Source organism: Aegilops tauschii, chromosome 1, assembly GCF_002575655.3.
Source record: "Aegilops tauschii subsp. strangulata cultivar AL8/78 chromosome 1, Aet v6.0, whole genome shotgun sequence".
Lineage (NCBI taxonomy): Eukaryota > Viridiplantae > Streptophyta > Magnoliopsida > Poales > Poaceae > Aegilops > Aegilops tauschii.
Genome location: NC_053035.3, coordinates 66,425,641 through 66,439,810, shown reverse-complemented (window position 1 = coordinate 66,439,810; position 14,170 = coordinate 66,425,641). Strand labels below are relative to the sequence as shown.

Below are 14,170 nucleotides of genomic sequence, written 5' to 3'. Positions count from 1 at the left end.
GGTAATGATGATCATCTCTTGTTGTGCTTATCTTTGCTCATACCTTTGTACTAACCTTTTTGTCCTTTCAGTGCCTAGGCAAAACTCACCAAAAGGGCGAAGAAGAATAAGCCGGTCGAAGAGCCGGACTTGCCTGAACCGGAGGTAGCAGCTCAAGAACCGCCAGCTGCCTCCGCTCCCGAAGCCGCCGCTCCAACCGACAAGGCAACTACAGAAGCTTCTGCTAACCCGGAGACCTCCAGCTCGGCTCAGCCGGTCAATGACCCGGACGTGGTAATCACCCGGACGGAGTTTGTTGAGCCGGGGAGACCTACTGCACTGGCCAAGTGCTCCGCCAAGGAGGAGTTGCTACAGCACCGCCGGGTTAATCTGGACCTCACCGACTACACCAATCTGAACATCGGAGAGATCGTCTCCGGCTATGTCAACCAAGTGCACAAGAGCCGGGATGTAGAGATCGGCATGGTGAACCAGATTCAGCAGAAGTCTGAGGTACTACTCTTCTTTCTCCTTGCTTACTGCATAGTTATCTTGTTATTCTTACCATACTCTAGCCCCCAAGTCTACGACTTATGATAGAATATGTTGTAGACTTAAGTTCCGGTTTACTCGCTTGAACCGGCAATTTGTAAATAGAAATGTTCGATATGCATTAGCCCCCAAGTGCCAAGTGTCTTTGCTTGGAAAGTGCTTGGGACTTTAAAATTGCATAATAACTGTTCATCCTATAACCCGGAAATTATGCAGGCTGCTTGCAAGAAGTTTGAAGCTGACATCTCCGATCTTAAGACCCACCTGAGGACGCAAGAAACTGAGACCCGGAAGGCCAATGCCAAATTTGTGTCCAGTATTGCTGCGCAAGAAAAGCTGAAGACGGACTTTGACGCTGAACGGAAAGCTTGGGCCGAAGAAAAGGCTACTCTGGTGAACCGGGCCGAACAGGCGGAGAAGGCTCTGACAGAGAAGACCGCCGAACTCTCCGGCTTAAAGCGCCAAGTGTCCCAGATGGTTGCCGCAATCTTCGGTAAGTCATTTCACCGGCTTTCATCAAGTTTATAATCTTTATATCTCATAACTCATCCTTGTTGGCGGCTTATCTTATTCTGTTAAACAGGTCCCAGAAGCGCCAACCTCAACCAAAGTGTGGTAACCAAGTTGAAGGCCGTGTACACCCTGGTGGAGCAACTCTACACCGGGTCACAGCGTGCTTTGGCTGTGGTGGCCCTATCCAATGAGGTGCCGACTCACCTGGCGGAAGTTCTTCGCCGGCTCGCCGTTCTTCCTCAACGTGTCCAAGAGCTGCGACGGGCCTCTGCAAGAGCCGGAGCCATAGCTGCTCTGAGCCGGGCCAAGGCGTTCCTTCCAGAACTAGACCCGGCGGACATCGCTCTGGGCTACCCCAGTTTGAAGGAAGACGGCACCCCCTTCGACCAAAGGGACTTTGCAGCCTGCGTGAAGATCGTACGCCCGGTGGCCACTCTGATTGGCAATGATACGGATCTGACTAAGTACCAGCCGGGTTACGATTCAGAGAATCAGAGGATCCCCACTCCGCGTTATGAAGCCATCAGCTTAGTCCCGCCGACTCGGAAGCACACCTTTGCCCCGGAGATTGACCCGGCCGGGTTAATTGACGAGGAAGCTCAATTTGAAGCTCTGAGCGGCATTAACTGGAAGTCATCAACTTTCCAGGTCTTGGGAACAGCCGGAGGAGCGGAGAGGGATGAGCCGGAAACTTCAACCCAGCAAGCATCGTAACTCTGCAGGCGGCTTATTAAACAATGCCTCACCCTTTTGGACTCGATGAGTCTTGTAATAGAGTAGGACCAACACTTTAACTTTGCCGTGCCATCGTGCATGCGTTGAATGCTGAATTCCATTGAAGTTGTCTCCTTTATACTTCTCCGGGTCATAATTGATCCTTCATTTTCCTTAAGCTCAAATAGTTGCCTTTAACTATCCTGCCTAGAAGGACAAATCACAAGTCTCTAGGCGGCTTACCGCTCTGAGAATCATAGTTTTAGACATATAACCTGGAATATGAATCAAAAAAGACTGGTCCTCAATTATGTCCTTGATGTACCCTTAATAACACACTTACCGGCCTGCAAGCACACTTCCGGCTTATACAACCCGGGTAATAAGGTTGGTACCTCAATTCCTGTTTACCAGTCTTAATAACACCGATTGTATTCGACTAGTACTATAAATCAAAGTTAAGCCGGCAAAGTGAGACCCGCCGTGCACACTTGAAAGAATCAGAAGAACTCGCTATAAATCAGAAGAACTTAGGGGCTTCCGGTTCGAATACGACCAGAGACCCGTCCCAAAGGGGTTATGCTAGGATTCGAATGCGATCATATAGCCCCCAGTGGGTGTGGCGATGCCAATCAAGAGGGTACCGACAGCTATGTTCTCTTTGGTTCGAATACGACCCATGTTTGAACAGGAAGCCCCCAAATGACCTTAAGAATTGTTTAACGACGCTGATTCGAATACGATCCATGTCGGTTCCCAAAGAGGTTAAACTATGATTCAAATATGATCAAAGAAAACTCCCAAATGAGCTCGGCACTTTGCCAATCAAATGGGTATCGACAGCTATGTTCTCTTTGGTTCGAATACGACCTATGTTTGAACAGGAAGCCCCCAAGTGACTATATTGTGTATGGCTAGATTCGAATACGATCATAAGCTGGATCCTCCTTCAAGTTATCACATAATCTTGTAATGAAAACAACACATTCATCTTTGGAGGAGAAAAAAGGACAGAGGTCCTGCTTTATTGCTTATCATAATATATACATGGCTTAGAGAAATATGTACATTATGAGAGCCGGTGGCTCAAGTGTAATAAGGCCGAAGCTGAGCTATGTTCCACGGCCGACGGGTCTCTTCCTCCGACTTACGTGAATCTTTGTGCTCCCGAACGTCAATGAGGTAATATGACCCGTTGTGCAAATTCTTGCTGACCACAAAGGGCCCTTCCCAAGGCGGGGATAGCTTATGCGCATCTGTTTGATCTTGGATGAGCCGGAGCACCAGATCGCCTTCCTGGAAGACCCGGGATTTAACCCGGCGACTATGATAACGACGCAGGTCCTGTTGGTAAATCGCTGAGCGAGCTGCTGCCACATCACGCTGTTCGTCCAACAAGTCAAGAGCATCTTCGCGCGCCTGTTCATTATCCACCTCAACATAAGCCGCCACTCGAGGCGAATCATGACGGATGTCACTGGGGAGGACTGCTTCCGCTCCATAAACCATGAAGAAAGGCGTGAAACCTGTAGACCTGTTAGGAGTAGTGTTGATGCTCCACAACTCGGAGGGTAACTCCTCCACCCAACAACCCGTCGTCCGTTGTAAAGGGACCAAAAGCCGGGGTTTGATGCCTTTCAGAATCTCCTGATTAGCCCTCTCAGCTTGACCATTGGACTGAGGGTGAGCCACTGATGAAACATCAAGTCTAATATGCTCTCGTTGACAAAACTCCTCTATGGCGCCCTTAGACAGATTGGTACCATTGTCAGTTATAATGCTGTGTGGAAAGCTGAAGCGAAATATCACCCTTTTCATGAACTGAACTGCTGTGGCCGCATCACACTTGCTAACTGGCTCCGCTTCAACCCACTTGGTAAATTTGTCAACTGCCACCAAGAGGTGGGTCTTCTTATCCTTGGACCTTTTAAAAGGCCCAACCATATCAAGCCCCCAGACCGCAGAGGACCAAGTAATTGGGATCATCCTCAGCTCCTGAGCTGGCACATGAGCCCGTCGCGAGAACCTTTGGCAACCATCACATTTACTGACCAAGTCCTCCGCATCAGCATGAGCCGTCAGCCAATAAAAACCATGACGAAAAGCCTTGGCCACAAGAGACTTTGAACCGGCGTGATGGCCACAATCCCCTTCATGAATCTCACGCAAGATCTCTTGACCTTCCTCAGGGGAGACACAATGCTGGAACGCTCCCGTAACACTGCGGCGATGCAACTCACCATTGATAACAATCATTGACTTAGACCGCCGGGTTATTTGTCTGGCCAAAGTTTCATCCTCAGGCAAATCTCCCCGGGTCATGTAAGCCAGATAGGGCATTGTCCAGTCCGGTATGATGTGGAGAGCCGCCACTAGTCGTGCCTCCGGGTCAGGGACAGCCAAGTCTTCCTCTGTAGGCAACTTAACAGAAGGGTTATGCAGGACGTCCAGGAAAATATTAGGCGGCACCGGTTTTCGCTGAGAGCCCAGCCGGCTTAAAGCATCAGCCGCCTCGTTCTTCCTGCGATCGATGTGCTCTACTTGGTAACCCTGAAAGTGCCCAACAATGGCATCAACTTCGCGGCGATAAGCCGCCATGAGAGGGTCCTTGGAGTCCCACTTTCCTGATACTTGTTGAGCCACCAAGTCTGAGTCGCCGAAGCACCTTACCCGGCTCAAGCTCATCTCCTTAGCCATCCGAAGACCGTGGAGCAAGGCCTCGTACTCAGCTGCGTTGTTGGTACAAGGAAACATCAATTGTAGCACATAATGGAACTTATCACCCTTAGGGGAAGCCAGTACGACTCCAGCCCCCGAGCCCTCCAACTGCCTGGACCCATCAGTGAATAGTCCAATATGTGTTATCTGGCTTTTGTTCGGGCACTTGTAGCTCTGTCCAATCATTGATGAAATCCACCAAAGCCTGAGATTTAACAGAAGTGCGTGGCACATACTTCAGACCATGAGGTCCGAGCTCTATAGCCCACTTAGCCACTCTCCCTGTGGCCTCCCTGTTCTGAATGATATCCCCAAGGGGGGCAGAACTGACCACAGTGACGGGGTGACCCTGGAAACAATGCTTAAGCTTCCGGCGTGCCATGAACACACCATAAACAAGTTTCTGCCAATGCGGATACCGCTGCTTGGACTCAATGAGTACTTCGCTGACATAATAAACCGGCCGCTGAACCGGATGCTCCTTACCCTCTTCCTTGCGCTCCACCACCACGACCACACTGACGGCTCGTGTATTAGCAGCCACATATAGCAATAAAGGCTCCTTGTCAACCGGAGCAGCAAGGACTGGGGGCTCGGCCAGCTGTTTCTTCAAATCCTCAAAAGCAGTATTAGCTGCATCATTCCAGACAAAGTCATCAGTTTTCTTCATCAACTGATATAATGGCATAGCCTTCTCCCCCAAACGGCTTAAAGCAGCAATGCGACCCGCCAGGCGCTGGACGTCGTTTATACACGCCGGCTTAGCCAGGGAGGTGATGGCCTTGATCTTCTCCGGGTTAGCTTCAATGCCTCTGTCAGAAACCAAGAAACCCAAGAGTTTGCCTGCAGGAACACCAAAAACACACTTGGCCGGGTTAAGCATCATCTTGTAGACCCGGAGATTATCAAAGGTTTCCCTCAGATCATCTATCAGGGTTTCCTCCTTCCTGGATTTAACCACAATATCATCCACATAAGCATGAACATTGCGCCCAATCTGGTTATGAAGACAGTTCTGCACGCAACGCTGATAAGTCGCCTGTGCACTCTTGAGTCCAAAGGGCATGGACACATAGCAGAAGGCTCCAAAGGGAGTGATGAACGCCGTCTTCTCCTGGTCCTTAACTGCCATTTTAATCTGATGATATCCGGAATAAGCATCCAAGAAACTTAAGCGCTCACAACCTGCCGTAGCATCAATAATTTGATCAATACGGGGAAGGGCAAAAGGATCAGCCGGACACGCCTTGTTTAAGTCCGTGTAGTCCACACACATCCGCCAAGTGCCGTTCTTCTTGAGTACGAGCACCGGGTTAGCTAACCACTCTGGGTGAAAAACTTCAACAATAAATCCGGCCGCCAAGAGCCGGGCCACCTCTTTACCAATAGCTTTCCGTCTTTCTTCATTAAACCGCCGAAGGAATTTCCTGACCGGCTTAAACTTCGGATCAACATTGAGAGTGTGCTCAGCGAGTCCTCTAGGTACACCTGGCATGTCAGAAGGTTTCCATGCAAAAATGTCCCTATTCTCACGGATGAACTCGATGAGCGCGCTTTCCTATTTTGGATCCAGATTGGCACTGATGCTAAACTGCTGGGATGAATCACCTGGAACGAAATCAACAAGTTTAGTCTCCTCAGCCGACTTAAATTTCATTGCCAGCTCATGCTCTGTAGTTGGCTTTTTCAGAGAGGTCATATCTATTGGGTCAACGTTGTCCTTGTAGAATTTTAACTCCTCTGTTGCACAAACAGATTCTGCATAAGCTGCATCGCCTTCCTCACACTCCAAGGCCACCTTCCGACTGCCATGAACCGTAATGGTCCCATTGAGACCCAGCATCTTGAGCTGCAGATATACGTAACATGGTCGTGCCATGAACTTGGCGTAAGCCGGCCGCCCAAATATGGCATGATACGGCTTCTTATCTTGACCACCTCAAAGGTCAATTTTTCCACCCTGTAGTTGTGCTCGTCTCCAAAGGCCACTTCCAACTCGATCTTGCCGACTGGATAAGCCGACTTACCAGGTACCACACCATGGAAAATAGTGTTTGACTGGCTGAGGTTCTTATCAATCAATCCCATACGACGGAAAGTCTCATAATAGAGGATGTTGATGCTGCTGCCTCCATCCATGAGCACCTTAGTGAACTTATATCCTCCCACCTGAGGAGCCACTACCAAGGCCAAGTGACCCGGATTGTCCACCCGGGGAGGGTGATCCTCCCTACTCCATACTATAGGCTGCTCAGACCACCGTAAATATCGTGGAACCGCCGGCTCAACAGCATTTACAGCCCTCTTATGAAGCTTCTGATCTCGCTTACACAGACTGGTGGTAAATACATGATACTGTCCACAGCTAAGCTGCTTTGGATTGGTCTGATAGCCCCCCTGCTGCTGTTGATGACCCTGGCCAGACTGTTGATTAAAGCCCCCTTGACCGCTCTGAGGATTGGAATTTGAGCCGCCGCCCGGGCCATGAAAGCCGCCGGCGCCTGAACCGCCGCTCGGGCCACTGTTGCCGTTAAAAGCGTTGGAATTCTTAAAGGCCTTCATGATTGCACAATCCTTCCACAGATGGGTAGCTGGCTTCTCTCTAGAGCCATGCCTCAGACAGGGCTCATTCAACAGCTGTTCCAGCGTCGGGCCTGACCCGCCGGCTCGGGGAGGGGGCCTCCCCTTGCGTCTCTGGCTACTGCCCTGTGAGCTGGTGTTGGCCACGAACTCTAGGCCGCCGTCGGCCTTACGCTTGCCGCCTCCTTGGTTCCCCGGGTTATGCTGAGGACCCTTGCCATTGCCGTTCTTCTTTCCCTTCCCTGTCCTTTCATCATTTGAAGCGGGGTCCTTGGTACTATCAGAATCGGCGTACTTGACGAGAGCCGCCATCAGCGTACCCATATCATTGCAGTCACGTTTAAGCTGCCCAAGTTTCATTTTCAGGGGCAGAAAACGACAATTTTGCTCCAACATCAAGACTGCAGAGCCGGCATCCATCTTATCCGATGAATGTATGATCTCCTTGACCCGGCGAACCCAGTGTGTCGTAGACTCACCCTCCTGTTGTTTACAGTTAGTCAAATCCACAATTGACATAGACTGCCTACAGGTATCCTTGAAATTTTGGATGAACCGGGCTTTCAGCTCAGCCCAAGACCCGATGGAATTCGGTGGTAGCCCTTTCAACCAAGTGCGGGCAGTCCCATCTAACATCATGGTGAAGTACTTGGCCATTGCCGCTTCATTGACTTCCAACAGTTCCATGGCCATCTCGTAATTCTCGATCCAGGCTGCGGGTTGTAAGTCAGCCGTGTAATTAGGCACCTTCCTAGGGCCTTTGAAGTCCTTGGGCAGACGTTCATTGCGGAGAGCTGGCACTAAACAAGGGACACCTCCAGTCCTGGTAGGGATACCCACGTCGACGGAAGTCGTCGGATAAGCCGGGGGAGTCTGGTAAGCCGTCAACTGAGGCACCTGCTCCGCCTCCTGCCGCGCTCTGTCTTGGTCTGCTGCGTGAAAGGCTCCTTTGTGAACTAGGCCATGGCCAGGGGCGGGTCATGGCGTCGGACATTACTTGAGCCGGTCGCTGAGACCATGTGTCTGCTATAACTCGGGCTCCGGCCTGGGCGAGGGGTCGAGTGGATCCTGTCCCGGCTGTAAGAGTACGCCTCTTGCTGCGCCAGCGCTGTTTGAAGGAGTTCCCTGACCCGGCGGGTTTCAATAGCCGTCGGAGAGTCGCCGTCAATTGGGAGGGCCGCCAGCCGTGCTGCTGCGGCAACCATGTTCTCCAGCGGGTTAGCATAATGACCCGGTGGTATTGGGACATACTGAGGCGGGGCAGGGTTCACCCGGGGAGGCCCCATCACTTGTGGCTGAACAGGGGTCCCTGACCCGGGCACTATGATCCCTGGCGGGTTACTAGACCCTGCACCTGGCGTGTTGAAAAGGTTTCGAGGATCGTAAACCGGAGGGAGTCGAGATTGGGCTTTTTGATGCCTCCTTCTCATGACCTCATTGGACGCGTTTTGATCCATCGTGAGCCGGAAGGACTGCGCCTGAATCAACTGGGTTTGGGCGACGAGAGCCGCCCTCTCCGCAGCCATCCTGATCCCTTCCGCTGCCAGATCCTCTTTGGCTTTCACTAGATCTAACTTTAACTGCGCCACCTCCGCGTCATGCTGAGCTTGATCCGCCGGGTCAACCGCGGCGGTCAACAGGGCCGTCATCTTGTCCGTGAGATCCATCAGCACCTGAGCCGGCGAGGGCACCAGGTTTCCTGCCCCAGCAGCAGGGTTCTGAATAGGCTGCGCACCGGCCATGAAGATTCCGACCCGGCTCGGCGGCCCAAACGGGTCCGGAATACTGTCACCATCGGAACAACCCATTAGCCTGCCATCTTGAAGCTGATACAACGAGTTCGACTCATCTGTGGATGACTCGCCGTCAGAGCCGGCGGCTGTCTCATCACCAGATCCAGATCCACCAGAGAGCCCTCCATGGACACATCCCACGAAAGCATGCTTCAAAGCAGGCAGGGCCCGGGCGGGTCGTGCGCGTTGAGCCGTCTCGATGAGCTCGGCGCAGAGATCCGGCTCAGGGCCCGGCTCACCAATCTTGCCAATGAAAACATGAATTCCGCCGAAGGGGACCCGGTATCCGTACTCAATTGAGCCGGCGTCGGGGCCCCAGCTTGCATCGTTGATGAAGAGCTTGCCGCGACGACTCTTGGTCATCCGGCCCACAGCGTATCCCTTGAGCCCTTCGAAGCTGCCCTTCAAGAACTCAAATCCACCGTGCGCTGGCCCCACGGTGGGCACCAACTGTCGTGGAATCGTCACGGCAGATGTCCTCAAGCTAGGACTTAGTCGTGGATCCATCGCCGCTAGGAAGCTTGAAGGGGTTAACGGGACAAGGAACACGAGGGTTTATACTGGTTCGGCCCCTTACGATGAAGGTAAAAGCCTACGTCTAGTTGAGGTGGTATTGATTAGGGTTTCGATGACCAGGGAGCTTAACTGCTATGCCTGGCTCTCGATGAGATCTTTCTTGTCCCTAAACAACTGCCGGGTCGTCCCTTTATACAGAGAGGTTGACGCCCAGCGGCTCTCAGAGTCCCGGCCGGCTCATAAAAGTGTCCGGCTCGGACTCTCAACTATTCTTGCCTTACACTACAAGTCTCGCCATATGGCGGTTTATCACTACGGGCCTTAAGCCATCTCCGGGTCTTAAGCCCATCTTTGGCCCACCGTCTTCAGGCTTAGCGCCAGGCTTCAAGTGATGACCCTTATGAGTAACCCGGCCCCTTCTGGCGGGTGACTCTAAGGTTTATATCCTCAACAGTATCAGATATCAATCCTTCCTCTCCTCGCTCGCCATGACGAACACCAGCGGGCAACCAACCCTCCCTCTCCCCGGCGGCCAGCCCCCTCCCCAACTCTCCGACGGCCAAACCACTCCTCTCGCTACTGCTTCCATTCCCGGCGGCCACACCTTACCCATGGCCACCGCTCCCATCCAGGGCGGCCCAACTGCTCCGCCAGCCACCATCCCACCTCCATCCCTTACCTTTAGCGACACCATCACCGATATTACTCCCTTCATCCCCATAGTTCTTGATCTCAACAGCCATAATTACTACCACTGGCGCCATCTCTTTGAGATGCATCTCGGTCGCTGCTCTCTTCTCCACCACATCTCCGGCGATCACCCACCCGCTCCCCATGATCCTCGCAGGATCAAACACGACCTCGCCATCATCCAGTGGCTGTATACTCGCATCTCGACGGAGCTCTTCAACCTTGTGGTGACGGATGGTGCCTCCGCGCGTGATATTTGGGCCGAGCTCCGCCGGCTCTTCCAGGACAACCGGGATGCTCGCGTCTCGGCCCTCAACACCGAGCTTCGCACGATCACGCAGGGCGATCGCCCCGTGGGCGTCTTCTGTCAACGGATCAAGGCGATTGGCGACGAGCTCCGCGAGCTTGGAGAGGTGGTTGCCGATCGGTCGCTTCTTCACGCACTAATGGGCGGTCTTGACGACCGCTTCGCTCAGCAGGCGACCCTGATCCCTCTCCTCCGTCCTCTGCCAACACTTGCTGAGGCCCGCTCCATGCTTCAGATGGAGGAGCAGAACCAGGCGCGCAAGGCTGCTGCGCCGCGCCTCTACCACGCGACCACGCGTCCTGCTACCGCAGCTGCTGCAACACCTCCTGAAAGGATCGATGCGGTCGACTAGAGGGGGGGTGAATAGGAGACTACAAATTTTACTCTTTCTTGTCAATTTTAAGGCTTAGCGGATATAAAGGGTTCACTAGATATGCAACTAGGTGAACACAACCTATATGACAAGCAAGCTCTAAGCTAAATATGCTAGCCAACAAACTAATTAGCAAGCCAACAAGCATACAAGGCTAAGTAAAGTGCGGGAAAGGATTAACCACAAGTGAGACGAGGACGCGGATTTTATCCCGAAGTTCACTCTTCCTTGGGGAAGAGCTACTCTCCGTTTGGAGCGGTGCCGGAGCCAAAGCTTGCGGAACGCCACCGAAGGCTCACCGTAATCTCCTTCGAGTCACCCCCAACGGATGAGCCTCGAATCACTCGGGGTTGGTCTTGAAGGCGACCACCACACCTTTACAAGCTTCTCCGGAGCACACCACAAGCAAGGAAGCTTCCGGAGGAACCTCTAACAGCCTAGGAGCCCAAGCTCCAAGAGTAACAAGTCATGGTGGATGAATGTTGCGGGCAATGCGATTTGGTTTGGTCAAAGTGTAGATTGGGTCTTGCTCTCCCAATCCCCAAAGTTTCAACAAGATTGGGTGGAGGGATTGAGAGTAGTGAGCAAAATGGGGTGTAGCAATGGAGGAGCTCAACAAGACATTAGGGTTGGGGGATGGAGGAGGAAGAAGGGGGCTTATATAGTGTTCTTGGCCGGGAGGGGATTTCTGCCCGTTGGACCCCGTGCGCACGGGCCAAGTCAGCCCCATGCGCACGGGGTGTCTAGTGAGTTTCGAGGTACCCCGTGCGCACGGGGTGTCATGAAATATTCTGACTACCCCGTGTGCACGGGGGTCAGAGACCCCGTGCACACGGGGTGTCCAGAAGATTTCTGATGAAACATCACAGGACACCACGGCAAAGCACACAATAAGTGGAATATCTGAGGAGGTGTAGGAGGGCTGGTGTATCTGTCTTGGAGGCATTCCCACACGACACTAAATCCACGAAGACCCCTCTTGATAGTGCGGTTTTGCCTACGACTCAAATCGAACCAAAACGAAAAACCTTCGAGTCGCCGGTAACCACGCCTTTGATCTTTTTGGACTGGGGGGTCGCACACCTCCATCAATGTACACCTTGGAACCAAAGTCCTGAGATAAACTTTAGCAACCAACATTAGTTCCACTAACCACATTGTCATCACACCAAAATATAATCTAAGTGATACTTGCACTTTCAATCTCCCCCTTTTTGGTGCATTGATGACAATATGGTTAGGACATGGCATACAGGATACAACTTAAGTAAACAGCCATGCGACAATAGTTGATCAAAGGAGCTCCCCCTATATATGTGCAAGGAAAAAAATGCTTGATTATGCATCAAGCACACACATATGAGGCTCCCCCTAGATCCACATTGTCAAGGCATGCGATCAACATAATAATAGATAAATTCCATAAAGTAGACAGTCTCTCACATAGACTAGGTAGCTCACGACCACACCGCGAAAGCAAGTAAATAAGAGTATCTCAAGCCAAATAAACACAACCAAAACAAACGAGGCCTTGAGATCTCACCCAACTGAAACCAACTGCAAACGCCCCTAATAGAACACTTCTCCCCCTTTGTCATCAAGACAACAAAAAGGGAAAAGGCGATGCTAACGAGACTCTAGACAAGAGGAGGTGCGCTCGAAGCATCATCATCATCATCAAAGTGCCATCCCTCCAAGGGAAAAGAATGAGTTGTGGCCACACTGTCGTTGTCCTCGGACCCTGGACCAACATCCTCACCAGCTGCAGCACGCTCAGCCTTCTTCTGACGCTTCACCAGCTTGCCCTTGTTGATCTCCTTGACCTGACGGCGCTGAATGGACTGACACATTTTGAACATGTTGCTCACGGTCTTCAGAAGAGACTTCTTCTCCTCTCTGGTGAAACTGGCATCAGTAGCAACCTGCTTCCCTTTGCTACGCAGAATCCGCACATAGGATGAACATCCCTCAGTGTAGGTAGCACGATCCTCAGGCCTGGGGTTGCACCCCTTCTTGGGAGGCACATATGGTGGAGGAGCAGCCGGAAGCCAGTTGGCATCACGCTTCGGAAAGGAGGTGCGGTACTTGGCAATGTACCTGGCGGGACAGACAGACTCAATCAAAGCTTGGATGAACGGAGTATAGATGCATGACTTGTTCTCCTGAACACACTGCCTGATCTCAATGTACATGAAGTCCAGAACATCCACTTTCTTCTTGTCATGAAGGCAGGCAAAGATGTCCAACATGGAGCTCCTCAGATTGTGAGAGTCCCCGGTCTTAGGATTAAGCGTGTACCTAAGAATGTGATGCATAGTATCATAGGTTGGCTTAAAATGTTTGATAGAACCGGTGGTGAAGGCCTTGTCTAGCTTGTAAGCAAAAGCAATCTCATCCTTGTCTCTACCTGTCTCCCGAGCACGGCCATACTCAGGATGCTCCTCAGCAAAGAACCGATACGGAATGATGTCAGAGAACTTGGCCATGGAGGCCTCACACTCATATGTGCCAGACATCCAAGTCATAGTGCGAGCCTCATCACTGTGGAAGTATACGGTGGCAAAGAACCGCATCACAAGATCTTCACTGTACGGATGGTGGAAGGCGACGAACGGGATCAAGCCAAGCCTCCCAAGAGCATTATACACACCGGGATAGATATCATCATTGTCCCGAAGAGCCTCCACATTGATTTGCTTGTGGGGGGCAAACTTGTTTTTCTTGGTCATGATCAGCTCAGAGAACACACGGTGTTGAAAATCACTCTTGAATCTTGGGTCAACCCCTGCATCAGTGTTTGGCACATAGGGGAAATCCTGCCTGCGAGCCCAAAGCTCTGGCTTGGTCCACTTAGAGAGAGGTAGATTCTTGACATTCCGACCTCCTGGGAGCACATGTTCCTCTCCTTCCTCCTCATCAACATCATCAGCAGAATCATCCTCATCTTCTATCTCTGCATCTACGGGGTTCTCATAGTGAGCATCTTCCTGCGACTCATACTCCTCTTCTGAATCCTCGGAGGCTTCAATCACTAGCTGCTTGGAGGCGGCACGGCGAACACGGCCCAGCTCAGAGCCCTGACCAATTCTTTCGGACGGCTGACGAAGAGCCAAAGTGAATTCCCTGGAACCTGCCTTGGTGCGCTTGGGACGGAGCTCGGACCTCTTGTCAGCAGAGTCTGAAACACAACATCAACAAAGCACAACAAACACGAGAGACACAAATAAGTACAAGTGCTCGAGAAGCTGGCGAGGAATGGAAGACAGAGAAGAAACAGGACTAGCACCACTGTGTACCCCGTGCACACGGGGGTCTGACCACCGTGGACACGGGGGTCCCGTGCGCACGGTACAAGGCCCGTGGACACGGGGTTCTCCCAGCGGCAACCACTTCCAGATCGAGATCCGGGAGTGAGTGCGGTAGGGAGAGCCGCCA

At 52.0% G+C, this 14,170-nt stretch overlaps 1 protein-coding gene across 1 annotated transcript; it reads left to right on the top strand.

Moving 5' to 3' along the window:
* The first annotated feature begins 9,976 nt into the window (after positions 1–9,976).
* On the top strand, positions 9,977–10,714 carry LOC109774805 (uncharacterized). The gene has a single exon (XM_020333583.1). The coding sequence runs from the start codon at positions 9,977–9,979 to the stop codon at positions 10,712–10,714; it is 738 nt and encodes a 245-aa protein (XP_020189172.1).
* Positions 10,715–14,170: the final 3,456 nt, after the last annotated feature.

Bases quoted from the DNA above. Each gene is read 5' to 3' on its own strand.
- LOC109774805 (XM_020333583.1), top strand. From the start codon at position 9,977: ATGGCCACCGCTCCCATCCAGGGCGGCCCAACTGCTCCGCCAGCCACC.